The sequence below is a fragment of the Crassostrea angulata genome, chromosome 9 (genome assembly GCF_025612915.1).
Source record: "Crassostrea angulata isolate pt1a10 chromosome 9, ASM2561291v2, whole genome shotgun sequence".
In the NCBI taxonomy this organism is placed as follows: domain Eukaryota; kingdom Metazoa; phylum Mollusca; class Bivalvia; order Ostreida; family Ostreidae; genus Magallana; species Magallana angulata.
This window is the reverse complement of record NC_069119.1, coordinates 14,896,678-14,911,907: the sequence shown is the minus strand read 5'-3', so window position 1 is coordinate 14,911,907 and position 15,230 is coordinate 14,896,678. Positions and strand designations below refer to the sequence as shown.

General features: G+C 32.7%; 1 protein-coding gene across 1 annotated transcript in view; it reads left to right on the top strand.

Moving 5' to 3' along the window:
- LOC128163988 (uncharacterized) overlaps positions 1 to 14,559 on the top strand; it is a 29,302-nt gene extending 14,743 nt beyond the window's left edge. The window contains exons 6-14 of the mRNA XM_052827696.1: positions 1,925 to 2,165; positions 6,839 to 6,976; positions 11,972 to 11,993; positions 12,182 to 12,222; positions 12,505 to 12,538; positions 12,917 to 13,005; positions 13,133 to 13,178; positions 13,312 to 13,398; positions 13,645 to 14,559. Of these exons, the coding sequence (XP_052683656.1) occupies positions 1,925 to 2,165; positions 6,839 to 6,976; positions 11,972 to 11,993; positions 12,182 to 12,222; positions 12,505 to 12,538; positions 12,917 to 13,005; positions 13,133 to 13,178; positions 13,312 to 13,398; positions 13,645 to 13,708 (762 nt within the window). The 3' untranslated portion in view covers positions 13,709 to 14,559. The remainder of the gene's footprint in view (positions 1 to 1,924; positions 2,166 to 6,838; positions 6,977 to 11,971; positions 11,994 to 12,181; positions 12,223 to 12,504; positions 12,539 to 12,916; positions 13,006 to 13,132; positions 13,179 to 13,311; positions 13,399 to 13,644) is intronic.
- Positions 14,560 to 15,230: the final 671 nt, after the last annotated feature.

The following is a 15,230-nucleotide window of genomic DNA, read 5'->3' as shown; positions in this document are numbered from 1 at the left end:
TTAATATCAGATACAATGTTGTTAAATAATAAAGATTTTAATATATAAATATTCATTGCACTGCATCTCCTCTTTTAAAGTGATTGTGATTATGATTGATTGATTGATTTCCCCCTTTTTTTTGCAGTAGACATTTTTTCTTAAACTTACATATAAAACTTGACTCATCATAGAGCTCCCCCCATGCTAAATTTTTCTTCATTTTTGTCAATTTATACATAGAAAATCGACTTACCATGGATTTGCCCCTCCACTTAAAAAAAAAATTAATGTTTAATTTTATTTTTAATTTACGCCTAAAAATATTTGCTTATCATGTTAAAAGAAGATTTTTTGGATGAGGCTGCCATCCACCCACCCACCCCCTTTAAAAAAAAAGGCGCTGCTACGTATAACGTTACGTTTCAGGAAATTACCGTAATTATAGTGAATAAAATATTTGTGAGCATTCATCCAAATTAGTGCAATTTACAACTGTTTCCTGTATCTGAAGAAAGTCCTTATTCGTCAGCTGTTCTTTATCTTAGCCTTTGCAAGATTTTAAGAGGATTTTGGTCATTTCAGCAGATTTACAATAACTTCAATTAGAGTAATTTCCCCTTATCAGTGCTTATTGTGACGTCAAAGCTGACGTTGGTTAAGTGTCGTCTTTCTCTTTAAAACTCCCCTGAGAAATAAAAGTATGCGAAGTATACTGTTTTATTTACTTAAAAAGCATGATGTTCTTTAAATTACACATCTTATAAGCTTTTCAAAGGTTTTACTTTGATTCTCGGGAGAACGTGATGTTGGAACGTGAGGTTGGAAACCATTGGTACTATGAATTGTGGGTCAAAATTTACTGACTCCGAAAAAATATATCGGATCAATGTGTAAACGTTTGTGACGTCACACGATTATTTTTGATTAAAAGGGTACTGAGGTGAACTTTAGAGGTAACATTGACTGTATGTCGCTTACATCGTTATTTGTTTTTACTGTCTAAATTTGTCTTGCTGATTCTCGTGAGAGTGTGAAGTGATAAAAATTGCCATGATTACAGGGAACTACTGGGACGATTAAAACGATGCATTACTGGTCCGATTTACTGACGCCAAAAAAATCCGTTGAATGAATGTGCAACTAGTCCGAATTTTCTATTCACACACGCCTTGCCGGTAGAGCTCGCTTCGCGCCGGCGCTGCGCGCCGGCGAGCTGCGCTCGCTATAATTATCATTTCTTGGCATCTTGCCAACATTTACACCCTTGGGACTTCATGGTGTAAATAGATATTTGAAAAAAAATATGCAACGATTAAAGGTTTGAACTTCTTCTTTAAGAATATAGTCTTATTTTTTTCAAATATTGTTTATACATTTTGTAATTAATTACTGAATTTGACAATTTTTCTCTTAACTTTTCTAGAATTTAGAGGCTAATTAACCAGAATGCAATACTGGCCGTTACTATAAATAGAAACATCCAGTGCAAAAACAAACATCATATATCTGACTCTAGATGGGTATCCTTTAAATCTATGATAAAATTCTGTTCATTCTTGAGACTTGCTGCCGCAGCTTTTTTCCATATTTGCATGGTTTTCTCGTAGACATGCTCTTAAAGTAAAAATGTCATTAAAACGGTTTTCACCATGTTTGTGGAATGTCTAGACTAGCTGTAATTTAGTGTTGTTAAAAGTGATAAAAAAAATTTTTTCTCAAGAAAGAACCCGTTCGGAATCGTCTTTACATCACAAAAATGTTTACGAATAATGGATTGGTTATTCACAGTAACATTCATGCTCTTTTTGGTCAATCCAAATCGTAAAATCATACCCCTATATTGAAATTTCTCTCTTAAGTTTCTAATTTGAATTTGTAATTTAAAAAAAATAGTAATTTACACAAGTTAAAAACAGTGTCTTCCAACTTTTTCTTTCCTTAGAAAATAATAAATTTGTGTGTTAGAAAGCAAAACAATGCAACATGGACAGAGGTAAAATTACAGGGGAAGAAGAAAATAGCAACCTCAAACATCAGCGGAGAAATAACGGTTTTCAGTAAAGTGGAGTATCACATCACAGTATTTGACACGGCGGTACACTTCTTGTGCGAAATATCCCAATATACTTCGTGTGGAAATGGATTGGCGTCTTCCAACATATCAATACATGTTGCTGTTGAAGGTAATTTCTCTCTAAAAGATATGGATATATTTTTAACTAAGTAACCACCATGTTGTCATGCAGTGCAAGTATACGTTAATGACATGAATGTCAGAGCCACATTTAAACGATCAATTTACGAATTCCTGTTAAAAATGATTCATGGGGCATGTTCAAGGGTGCATAAATTTCTTATAAAGGGTAATTTTAAAGGAATTTTGCAATACGTAACATAATTTACGTGTAGTTCAAAATGATCAACCATGTATAATATTTATTTCAATTTATTCATAAACATCGCATTCGTTTACATATTGAAGAATATAAACTCCGTGCTTTACTTTTGCACGTCAAGTGCCAAATGCTTTGTATACATTTAAGAAATGAATGTCATTGTGTCCACTAATGGTGTTATATTGGCAGTAACAAGTCACTCGTCGGTGATTAAATTTGTGCATTTTGGCAGTATGTTTACTCAAACGTTTACACTACGTTCCTTCTATCCATCGATTTAGGTCGAAACATATACATCTCAAATTTTTTCTTCCCAATCACCAGAAAAAACGTCATTGTTCCGATTTGTAAAACGTTGAAGAGGTTAGAAAAAATTTGTGTTCCCTTGGGGAGGGGGGTTAATTTTACCTTGAGCTAACTGAAATGGTTTTCGATGTTTTGAGATTTTGGATGGTTTTTCTTTTTATTTTTTTTTTTGGTTGATTTATGACCCATTGGTGTTTTTAAGGATACTAACGATACGGATTTAAGAAGGAATAAATAAAACATATCTGGTTAGGGATATTTGTTGTCTTTTTAAAGCGCTAAGCATAGCTCAGCGCTTTATTGTCGTTAGACTTCTATTTCCGGTGCAAGGAATAACTGCCCTCTATGAGCAGAAATATACATCATTTAAACTGGTAAGAGGTATAGGGAACCAGTTATCTGGGTGACGGAAATGGCCGAGTAGATACGATTGGTTTGCGGGGCTTACGTACATCAGCACGGGATGCTACGCAGTGATGAAAAAATATAGTGCGTATTCAGAAGCTAAAATATAGAAAAATGAAATCGATTCTTTGCAGGAAAATGTCAAACACTGTGATAAATTACTGTTCAAAAGGTATAATTTGTGATTTTAACATATCTTTTTTTCAGGCAAGTATCCATATACAAGTCGTGTTCAGCTTTAATTCACATCATCTTTAGAAAGTAACATATATTTAAAGAAATCTGGCCTTCGATACTTTAAATTGATATTCATCAAACATAAACCAAAATTTCAATAAGGCTTATTTCCGCCTACGCTTGCACACAGTAAATTTTCTTAGAACCAAGCTAGGTTAGCGCTTTTCAGTACTTTCAGTACTTTGATTTTCTTTATTTCTGTAAGTCTGTACGCTATCCTTTGCGCGTAGTTTCCGATCATTCTATTAGCAAGCGTAAAATACGTTTTAATTTGTTCAGAAAAATCTACCTCACCCACTATGCATAATAGTTTACTCCGCAAAATGATATGACTTCAAAATTCCAAGGTTCTTAACAATACATGCATATTTTTTTAATGATGGTTCTCCGATCATAAAAATGTTATTTCTCCTTTAAATTCTATAAACGAAGTGAAATAACGAGTTTTTTTAAAGTGTTTTCCATGCATTTCACAAAGTTATTTCAAATTTGCCTACTTTAGATATAATGGAATAAATATAGATCAACAGGTGATATCGGTGACTCGAGCTCCTTTACCTGTACGATCCTATTCGTGGTAGATTTCCGTGGATCCACAAAGTTAGGTATTTTGTTGACAAACTTCTCGTAATACTGACAATAGAAGACTTATTAAATATGTCTATACAAAATGATATGAATAAAAAAAAAATAATTTAGAGTTACCAAACATGGCTGATGATCGGAGATCGTTAATACATTTAGAGAAACTGATAACTCCAAGAACATGAGCATTTATGACGTTCTTGTCTACCACATTTCCCCAAATGTTTTTACGATAATGTATTGTTTAAACATTCAACACGACCGAAGTTGTGATATGTTCTCCGATCATAACATTTAACACGACCGAAGCAATTGTGGCAATTAGAACACAATGAATACTGGTCTGATTAAAATTCTTATTCGTTTTATTCCCTATAAATATGGCAATATTCCGTCGCTTTACAGTCATTTTGAATCAAAGAAAATGGATTGTAGTGCTAATGTTTCTTCTTTATGGTTGGCATATTAACATATGGGACATACTGAATAAATGGGATATTCATCACAGCATTTACCCAACCAAGAAACACATACAGTACCGATCAGACCCAACCTAACACTGGAGTAAACCCCACCCCGGATTTACTTTTGGGGTTTACTCTGAGTTTACTTTTTGAAAATATGGGTCCACTTGGGGTTTACTTTGGGTTTATTCGGGGTTTACTTGGAAATTGTATTTGAAGTCAACTGTACGTCCTGAAATGTGGAATAGACCCATATTTGATCTTACCATTCGACTGCCTGTAATACATGCCCCTTGTATATTCCGAATACACAGTTAGAGTCTGCTTTCAGGGGTATATTTCTGACAGGGTTAACTCTCTGTGTTCACTCTGGGTTTACTCTGGGTACACTCTAGTAAACCCGGAGTAAGCCTAGACTAAACCCAGAAAGTAATCCCAGGGTTTAGAAGGGGTTTACTTTCTGTTAGGTTGGGAGAGATCGGTACTGTATGTGTTTTCAATGTCTCGTGCCTTTCAATTGATTTCTCTCATATATAGATCTCACATATATTATTTGCCTTGCGCTCGGCAGCTCTTGTCTTATATCCAATGGTTTTAAATGACCCGAATGACAGGAGAGAAATCACACGGTTTTGTGATAAAATTTTGTAAATCAGCAGAATACCAGGTAAGTATTTAGTGCTTGAGCAGTCGATAGATTCTAATATTTTTCCCGAGGTGCAGAGAACAGCTCAGTATGATCTATTACCTGAGGCCAACGACAATTAAAATGGCGAGAGAATGATGGTTGAGTGCACATATCAACTTAAAAGCATCTAGTCTGTTTTCTGAAGAAATTCAACCAGATTTGCCAAAAATGAGCCTTTTGCATATTTTCCTGGTTTTTTTTTACAAGGTCTGATGCTTTTACGATTGGAATATTTTGAATGTCGTCCTTTTAAAATCAAATGCGTCGACCAATCTTGTTAACAATGAATTACTACAAAAGAGCGTTGAGCTATTTTTAGAGATTCTAAAAGGTATATGCTAGATAGAAATAGAAAGAGATATAAACATCCTGGTTTGACGAATTGGCCATGATGGCGTTCGCCATAGTTTGGATTCTAATCTACGTACACATTCCATTTCTTTTAGGTAGGTATTGAAAAATGAAACTTAAAATGACTATTTACAAAATATTTTCGTTGAAACATTCTATAAACAACTTTGTGTCGTACAGTTTGGCTACTTCGCTTGTAAATTTCGTAGGGTTCACAATTTTCATTCACAATTTTACCTATCTTCATTCCACGTCGGTGAAACCAAAGCAACAAACAGATTTAAAACCTTTTTTGGGGGTATTTATTAAACACAATACATTTGGATGTGAGATAATACCTACGCAGAGGCGCTCTAGATATACATCTCCTGGAGTGCCAGGGGCGACCTGGATCAGTAATGCTATTCAGCGGTATAAATGAATCATACATCTATATATAATGTACATAGTATCTGTTTTCTTCAGTATTTATAATTGTATTTTTTAAAGCATAAATAGACATAGATATGAAATAACACATTGTAATAGAGGTAATATTAAAGTAAAATAAGAGTATTATTCGGGGAGGTATCATTCAGTCAATTGATATAATATTCGTATTAATATTTTACATATATTTGTAGAGCATCTATATATATATATATTGTACAAAGTATCCGTTTTCTTCAATATTTATAAATGTATTTTTTTAAGCGTAATTAGACGTAAATATGAAATAACACATTGTAATACAAGTAATAGTAAAGTAAAATAAGAGTACTATTCGGGGAGGTATCATTCAGTCAATTGATATAATATTCGTATCACTATTGTACATATATTTGTAGAACATACCTGTTCAATAAAATGTTTTAGCAATAAATATACAATCGGAACATGAAGCAAATATGCGGCAGGACTAACAACATTATCACACAGTCCAAAATTGCCTAATATATGTGAAGAGGGGCAGGTCTCCCTCTTGTACATTACAATGGTACATTAATAAAGTTTATAATATTTCATTTATCATATAATATTTGATAATGATGATGTAAAACCTATGTGTATGACATTTGTAAAGAAATAACACTTAATATCTACCCAAATAAGAATGAACACTTTATATTAGTCCTCAAATGTAGCGAGTCAGGGATACACCGGTTGAATAATAAAACTGAATTTGAAGGTGTTCATATTCCGTCGTTTTGAGACGTCTGCTTGTTCAATTTTCAATGCCACACATACATTGAACTCACGGTACCCCTTCAATCAGACAAATACAAACGTCGGTCCCCAAACATCGAGACAAAGTATTTTATTGGATATTTTATTCCATAAATCAAATGATTATTTATCAATGTATTAAATTCTTGTCAGTTTTAAGCTAATAGAAATCACATTCTAATCCTTTTTTGTTTGTTTTCTTTTTCTGTTTACAAAAGGACAAAACCAGTATGTTGACGAACCTGACTGCAGCGAAGCTGCAGTAGCGGTACTTTCAGTCCTACTAGCTGTCGTGTTGATTTTTACACTTTTCTTTATGCTAGTGTTGTGTAGATGGAGACAAATAAGCTTATTTGGTAATATTTATGATTATATTATTATTATTTTTTTTACAACGGAAGACCTCTTGATGATTGTAATGTTTTAGCTCACCTGAGCTGAGAGCTCAAGTAAGCTTTTCTGATCAATTTTTGTCCAGCGTCCGTCTGTCTGTCTCTCTGTCCGTCCGTTTGTCTGTCAGCAAACTTTTTACATTTTTGACTTCTTCTCCAGAACAACTGGGTAAATTTCAACCAGACTTGGCACAAAGCATCATGGGTTAAGGGGATTTAATCTTGTTAAATAAAGGGCAACGCTCTTTTTCAAGGGAAGATAATTCGGATTTATTGAAAATTTGTTCATATTTTTCAAAAATCAAAAACCAATCAGCAAGGAAAGCTTAAACTTATGTGGAAACATCCTCAGATAGTGTAAATTTTAGTTTGTTCAAATCATGATCCCCGGGGTATGGTTGGGCCACAATGGGGGTGAACATTTACATAGGAACATATTGAGTAAATCTTTTAAAAATCTTCTTCTCAGAATCCAGTTTGCCAGAAAATTTGCCAATTTGCCAGGAAAGCTGTAACTTGTGTGGAATAACCCTACGGTAGTGTGCAGTAGTGTAAATTTAACTTTGTTCAAATTATGGTCCCTGGGAGGTAAGGTGGGGCCATAATGGGGGGGGGGGTTTACATAGGAATATATAGATAAATCTTTAAAAAATCTTTTTCTCAGAAACAAAACAAACAGGAAAGCTGTATCCTGTGTGAAAGCATCCTCAGGTAGTGTAAACTTAAATTTTTGAAAACCATGACCCCCGCGGGTAGGGTGAGGCCACAAGGGGGGGGGGGGGGTGTCATGATTTTACATAGGAATAGATTGAGTAAATGTTTAAACATCTTTTTCTCAGAAACTAATCAGCCAGGAAAACTGAAATTTGTATTGAAGCATCCTCATGTAGCGTAAATTAAAACTTGTAAAAGTTATGACCCCCCCCCCCCCACCCCCTTAGGTAGGGTGGTGCCACATTGGGTGTGCAGATGGACTTTTACATAGGAATGAATAGTGTAAATCGTTTTCTCAGAAACTTATCACCCAGGAAAGCTGAAAATTGTGTGAAAGCATCCTTATGTCATAATCCACCGGGTTGGGATGGTGTCACAAAGTAGGCTGGGGGGGATTTAAAAAGGAATATAGATGGATTTTTAAAAAGAATATATCTTTTTTCCAAAAACTTCTTGTCTAGAAAAGCTGTAACTTTACTGAAAGCAAACTCAGATAAAATATATTCTTATTCTTTTAAACCAAAATCTTGAGGAGTAGGGTGGGGCCACATTGAGAATCCAATTTTACAAAGAAAAATATTTTAATTATTGACAAGACTGAAATGGTATGATATATGGTTTTACTTATATGCAAGCAATTTCACATATTGCTGATTCTTCAAGATTGTTAGACGATGCTTGGGTCTCACAAGAGCATCAGTTCCCACATATAAACAATTGTTCAGGATCTTTTTGAGAGCTGTATTGCTCCGCAGGGGTGTTAAGGAAGCATATGGGCAATTTAGCGTCTCATTTTGACTGTTATATTCAAAATCGTGGAATTAAATAATTATTTTGAATAAGATCAAAAACTTAGCATTGTCCTTTAAAATAGATGTCAGTGCAATAAAATCGTTACTGCCACACTGGTGCATTATCACGTGACAACTATAAATAGCTTACGTATATTCCTTAACATAAAATGAGATAGAACAACACTACCCCGCGGTTTCCAAAATAAAATCAACATACCAAGTGAAAGCAAATCATCTCAGTCTAATCAAAACCGCTGCTAGAATCCTATATTTTTCCTTATTAAAAAGTTATTCATCCGGTTCTCGTAAAACCTTCCCAACTTTTATATAGTTTGCACGGAAAACGGCAAATTGCATCAAAACAACACACAACATGGGATTCTAGCAGCACTTTTCAATTTAAGCATTGATCAAACTAACGATACGTATAAAATTTCAAGTTCAATATATACGGGGTAGTGTGGTTCTAGTCGGATTTTTATATCGTAAACAATGGCAGAGGAAAGCCTGGCCGAGAAAGAAAAGCAAATTTACATACCTTTTAGCGAATGATTGATAAAACTAACATCTCCCCCAGTATTCTTATGTTCAATTCTCAATAAATCACACCACGATATTACTTATTAGGTTAGTTACTGACTCACTACGGAAATATATTGGGTTGATCAATCTCATAGATGGCGAGGCGAAGCCGAGCCGTCTATGAGATTGATCAACCCAATATATTTCCGTAGTGAGTCAGTAACTAACCTAATAAGTGTTTTGTTTTCCCGAGGACTATCAAGCGACATATTCATTCACAAATAGCGGTGATCTACGCAAAGCCATGTACAAGATGCCTTACATCTCGTCCAATTAAACTCATTTAAACTCTTCAAAATTATCAATACCACCTTTCAAATACGCTTAAAAAATCTTTGCTTCAGCCTTATTACTTACAATGTTTTGTTGCTCTTCAATTTTAAACTCCTGCAGAGATTTGAGCAAATTTAGGCGCTGCCATTTTGTTCTGCTCCAGACACAACAATGTAACGTCAATATTCAAAGGGCAACTACTCTAATTTAAAAAATAATTCCAAAGGGCCACTACTCTAAATATTTTAATGACTTACTAAACACGATTTCTGTGTTAAATAATATGAAATATCGAGATGAATAGGTGAGGCGGCGGCCAATGACGGCCATATTGCCTAATATTAATCCTCACAGCACCTACATAGTGATATATGAGGCAATCACGTGCCATGTTTAATCCAATGAAAATGTGACATTTCAGTCCGAGGGAAAACAATACTTTGTTACTGTTCTTAGATTAGTTATATTTTGAATATGTTTACAATGCTTTCCGATCAAATTCACACGACATTCAACTTTTAGTCATGACGTCATCAAAGTGTAAATCTACGTAATACAAACTAATTTCTGGAAAAAAAATGTCTTCAGTATTTTTTATTTGTTTTTGATCTACGTTTCGCTGCTTAGATATTTGAATATGTACATGATAACTAAGATTTGTGATTTCACGAAATTACATGTAACTCAGATCCCATATGCTTCCTTAACACCACCGCGAACAGGTGATATGACGATAAGGTCATCCTGTTAGAAAAAGGGACTTGATTATAAACATAAGAATATCCAGGATGAAAAAATGATTTTTTATTGATACAGGATCTACATGTATTATAATGCATTGTCCATATAGTTTGTATTATGACTCTGTTAAGCTGATTTTATCATACATACTGTTACTCAGGTGAGCGATGTGGCCCATAGGCCTCTTGTTATTTTTTTCCCCTTTTTTGTCCACAAGATTTCTCTGAGATGGCTTCACATTTTTTTTAAATTTTCAGATATCTCGAGGTTTTTTTTCATGTTTTCAAAATTCCTTTTCCGTTGTCCTTTTCATGTCCAACGACAAAAAGCTTGTCACCTAGAGATCTCAAAAACGATAAAGACTTGAACATCCAGACTTTGTGGAATGATAGACCTATAATTGTAGATGTGTTTTAACTATTTTGTTTTGTTCGCCGTAACTACCGGTCGTCACTGGATGTATTTTAAACATCATTTTTATGTATTTTATTTGATTTACATAGAATAAATATATTATTATAAATCTTTACAAATGTCACCGATGCGATCTCAAATATATAAAACATCTCTAATGTAGCTTTTTAACACAGATTTTGTACCATCGGAATCTCAGAACTGTAAGAGATCAAGACACGAAACTCAAATGAATTATAAACATTTCATTGAAGACGTGTTTGACAGGTTTCATTCTGTTGACCGTCACTTTCGGTCCTCACCAGAAAGGTTCAAACAAATCAAGTTTTTTTTATGAGTTTAACTGTGTTTTTGTTGATAGTTTTAGTTATTTTGATAAACAACAAAGTGCAATAGGCAAATGTTAAAGAAACACTTTTATTTTCAACGAACACTTCCGTTCGTCCGTTTCCTATCCCGAGACCAAAAAAAGACCGGTGTACCAGGGAAATCTCACAAACAGCAAAGATTTGAACAACCAAACTCTCTGGGATAATAGACCCATCTATGTAGATGTGTTTAAACAATTTTCTTTGATTCATCCTTACTTCCATCACTGAAAATACTTGAAAAATGATGTTTTCTTCACCTTTTTATTTTACATGGAATATATACATGTATATCAGTATAAAACCTCACCTATGTCATCTATACAATGTTAAATAAACAAGCAAATTTTATTTCTGGTGAGATTCTTCATTTATTTTAAATATCGTTCTTTTTTTTTTTTAAATGTGTACCCGTGAGCTTTAAGAAACTGTATGTGACACTTTCACCGATGATAAACATTTGACTTAAGCTATGTTTAACGGGTTCCATTTTGTCCACCGTCACTTCTGGTTGTGACTGGTTATTATATCTAGATTTTAATCGAGTTGACCGTGTTTTCTTTGAGTTCATTTTTTTTTATAAAATACCATACATTAGGTAAATAAATGTACAAGAAGTACACACTTTTTATTTTCATTTAACAATTCCATTTGTCCGTTTCCGGTCCTGAGACAAAACACGTTTTCTCAACGAGATACAAGACATTATTTCCCTTTTTTTGTCTACAAGTTTTCTCAAGAGAAGTCTGGATAATTTTTTTCGAATTTTCATTTATTAATTAATTATTATATCGAAACTTCTTTAAACATATATTCTTTTACTACTGTGGAATCATTAGAATTCATGATGGCTCAATTAAATTCAAATTAATTACATCCCCATGAATAAGCTAAAAACCCACTATCCATATAACTTTCCCACCAAGAATTTAAATGATTCCAGAGTATATAGATTATAATTTCATAAAATTATTGTATATTTTAATGCACACACTTGTACCAATTTTCAATAATGATATAAGATTTATCTGTCTGATTTCAATTTATATATCATATATATTTTTCTTTTTAAGGAATGGTAATTAAGATTGAAAGGTATGCGATATCTTTTGACTTGTATTTTTGGAATTGTTTATTGTTATATTTTTATGTTTAATACGAAGTCAAGGGTTCCAGTGAATTAAAGCGGGTTTCTGATTTTTTTTCAAACCATTCATTTGAAATTCTCAAAATGTGAAACTCATACTGATCTAGTGTTAACCTTTTTAACATTTACTTTTAAGTGAAAAGAAATATTATATCGAAGGGACAACAAACAATCAATGTAAGTCATTTTATATCTTTATGAACTTATAAAGTTTCCATTTAGAATTGATAATATTTTATCCATTGTTACTTGAAAAAATATTTATATAATTAAGATTTACATTAATTTGAAATTCAAACACTTAATTTTGAAAAACCTGAAAGTAAAAAAAAAAACATACATGGTGAATGATACCGTATCGATGACTCAGAAAAGTTTTGCATCTAGGATGTAATTCAATTTTAAGAAGAAAAAGAAAAACAGTATGTTTAATACCAACTTTCTATTTTTTTTTTTTAGCCTTGTCTGCCATAGACGCGGATATAAATCGCATGTAAGATTGATGTGTTCTATCTCTCAGCGTAATCAACTGCATTGGCATTAAAGTTTAACTTCCAATGTTTGATAGACATACTTGTACATGTAGTAGAGAAAATATAATTTGATTACTTTGAACAAAAAAAATAACCCAACAGTCTGATAATATTCCATGTAAAATTACATCAATAATCCGCATGCATGTTCAAAAACATTTAAATCAACTCTAATAGCCACTGAGCTCAAATTAAAAATGCCTTAACTAAACACCCACCCACCCCCCACCCCCCCCCCCCCAAGAAAAAAAGAAAAAAAACCCAGAGCAGAGTAAACACGTAAAATACCTATATTTCAATATTTACTGATTCTCAACATTAATCATTTATTGTTTTAGCCAGACACAAAGCAGTACACGTTATGTAGAGAAACCTTCCTCCACTCTTGGTGCTCCAAAGAAAGGAATCAAAACGAATTCAATAGAAGGTACTGTTTGCATGCATTTCTTACCTTACTCTTAGATAAACCAAGAATACACTGATGACTTCAATTGATATCCATAAGGATAATAAATGTAAGATTTTCTTTTTGATGTGCCATTTTCCGTTTATAGAAACACAAGGTCGAGACATTGATAGAGAATGTTATGACAATTCAAGGCAAGCCTTATTTCTTTGATCTTATAAATCGATTGCATTTATTGTTACAACATTTTTCAAGATATACCAATATGTATTGATAAATAATGATAAAATTCCAAACTCAAATATATTGCATTCTATTGTATTGCAGTGAATATTATCTACCAGCAAACTACGATATTCCAATTGGAAAACAAAGTTTTTATGAAAACCAGGCTTTGGAACACGAAAGAAAGGGGTATTCAAAGTATAAAAAAAAATAAAAACCAAGAATAAATGTAAAACAAAAAATGCGTTGAGAGAGAGAGAGAGAGAGAGAGAGAGAGAGAGAGAGAGAGAGAGAGAGAGAGAGAGAGAGGGGGGTGAGACGGATATTAAGATGGTGACCATAATAATGATGAGGATGATGAGGATGATGATGATGATGATGAAATGTTGAAGAGGGAATAAGACACGTAACATATGTTCTTGATTTTATTTTCAGATCGATTTACGAAGATGCCACAAAGGAAGTCAAAGAGCAAAATTACGATGTCTTAAAATTATAGTGAACAAAATAAATCTACGACTTTTCTCGCTTTAAAATCATTCAAGAAAATTCTATACTGTAACTATCAAGACTAAATGTACATGTATAATTGTTGACTATGTATTTAATATTTTTGCTTTATGATGCTCTTAATATCCTATTTCATATCAGTGAAGAATATAGTAGAAGTATAAAGAAAAAATGTATAAAAACCATTCATATTTGGTTGTAGTCAAATATCACCATATATTTGCCTTCTGACATTAGATTTCTAACAAATTATTTATGATTAACTACAGATACATGCACGAGTTGTTTTTTTGGAATTTGACGTTCAAATTTTGAAATTGACCATTCATTGACAGCTGAAAACAGGTTATCTAGCTATAGGTCTATAGCAATCCTACAATCACGTGGGTATAGCAATCCTATAATGATTAAGAAGAGCATTCATTCAACAATAAAAAACCATTCTTACGTGATCGAATCAGCTGTACATGAAAACGTACGCCCTTATCAGGTTTTTTAAAGAACCCTAAACAACTTCATTTAACATTCATCTAACTTCGAATCTATCTGTGTGTCAAATATAGGTATATTTATATTATATTTGTTTTTGTTACGATAAATGTACATAGTATTATTTGCTTTAGATTATATAAGAAAATATGTGTCCTAACAATTTTATCCTTATTAGTAGTACAATAAAGATGTAAAAAAAAAAATGTATATTTCGTTTACCTCATTGATATCATTTCATATGATTGTTTAATTAATTAACGGTTGCATCGGTCGATAGAAGCTTCCCTTGTCAAGGATTGTATGTCTATTACTTATACTAGTACAAATTGAACTCCAAGAACATGAATGTAAAAAAATACAAATGTACAAAGTATATTTGTATTTTATCTAATTATATATTATAAATCTTGTATTTTATGATATTTAAAGATATTTCATATCAAACGATCAATGGTTTTTTCTTAACTTGAAAACTAAATATCATATTAATTTTATACTTTAACAACCTATTGATTTAATATTATAACAAGTCTACGGATCAAAGGTTTATTCATAATACAGCTGGTATTTTCTGATGCAAAGAAAAAAGAAAAAAGATAAAGAGATGCAAATAACTTTTAACTCCCTCAGGGCATATTATTAATTCATTTTTAGATCAATAGAAAGATATGTAATATAGGACATATAAAAAAAAGAAATATAGGAAGGATAACTTGTTTACCATAGCGGTTCGAAAAAGTGTTTTGTTTTTTTAAATTAGTACCGTACATGTACATATGTGCAATGCAGCGAGCATTTCGTGAAGTAGTAAGTTTCAGGGTCTGTAGTTTAAAATCTTGGGGAGTATATGCCGATTATATGACATATAGAGTGATATATAAACATGAAATTTAAGAAAACAAAGAAAATTAAGAAGGTAAACCTTGTGCAGCGACTAAATTTGACTATTTTTATGAAGTATATCTTGTAAGTGCAATAATAAGTACCCCATCCCCTCCCAAAAAGGACTGTATTTGCGA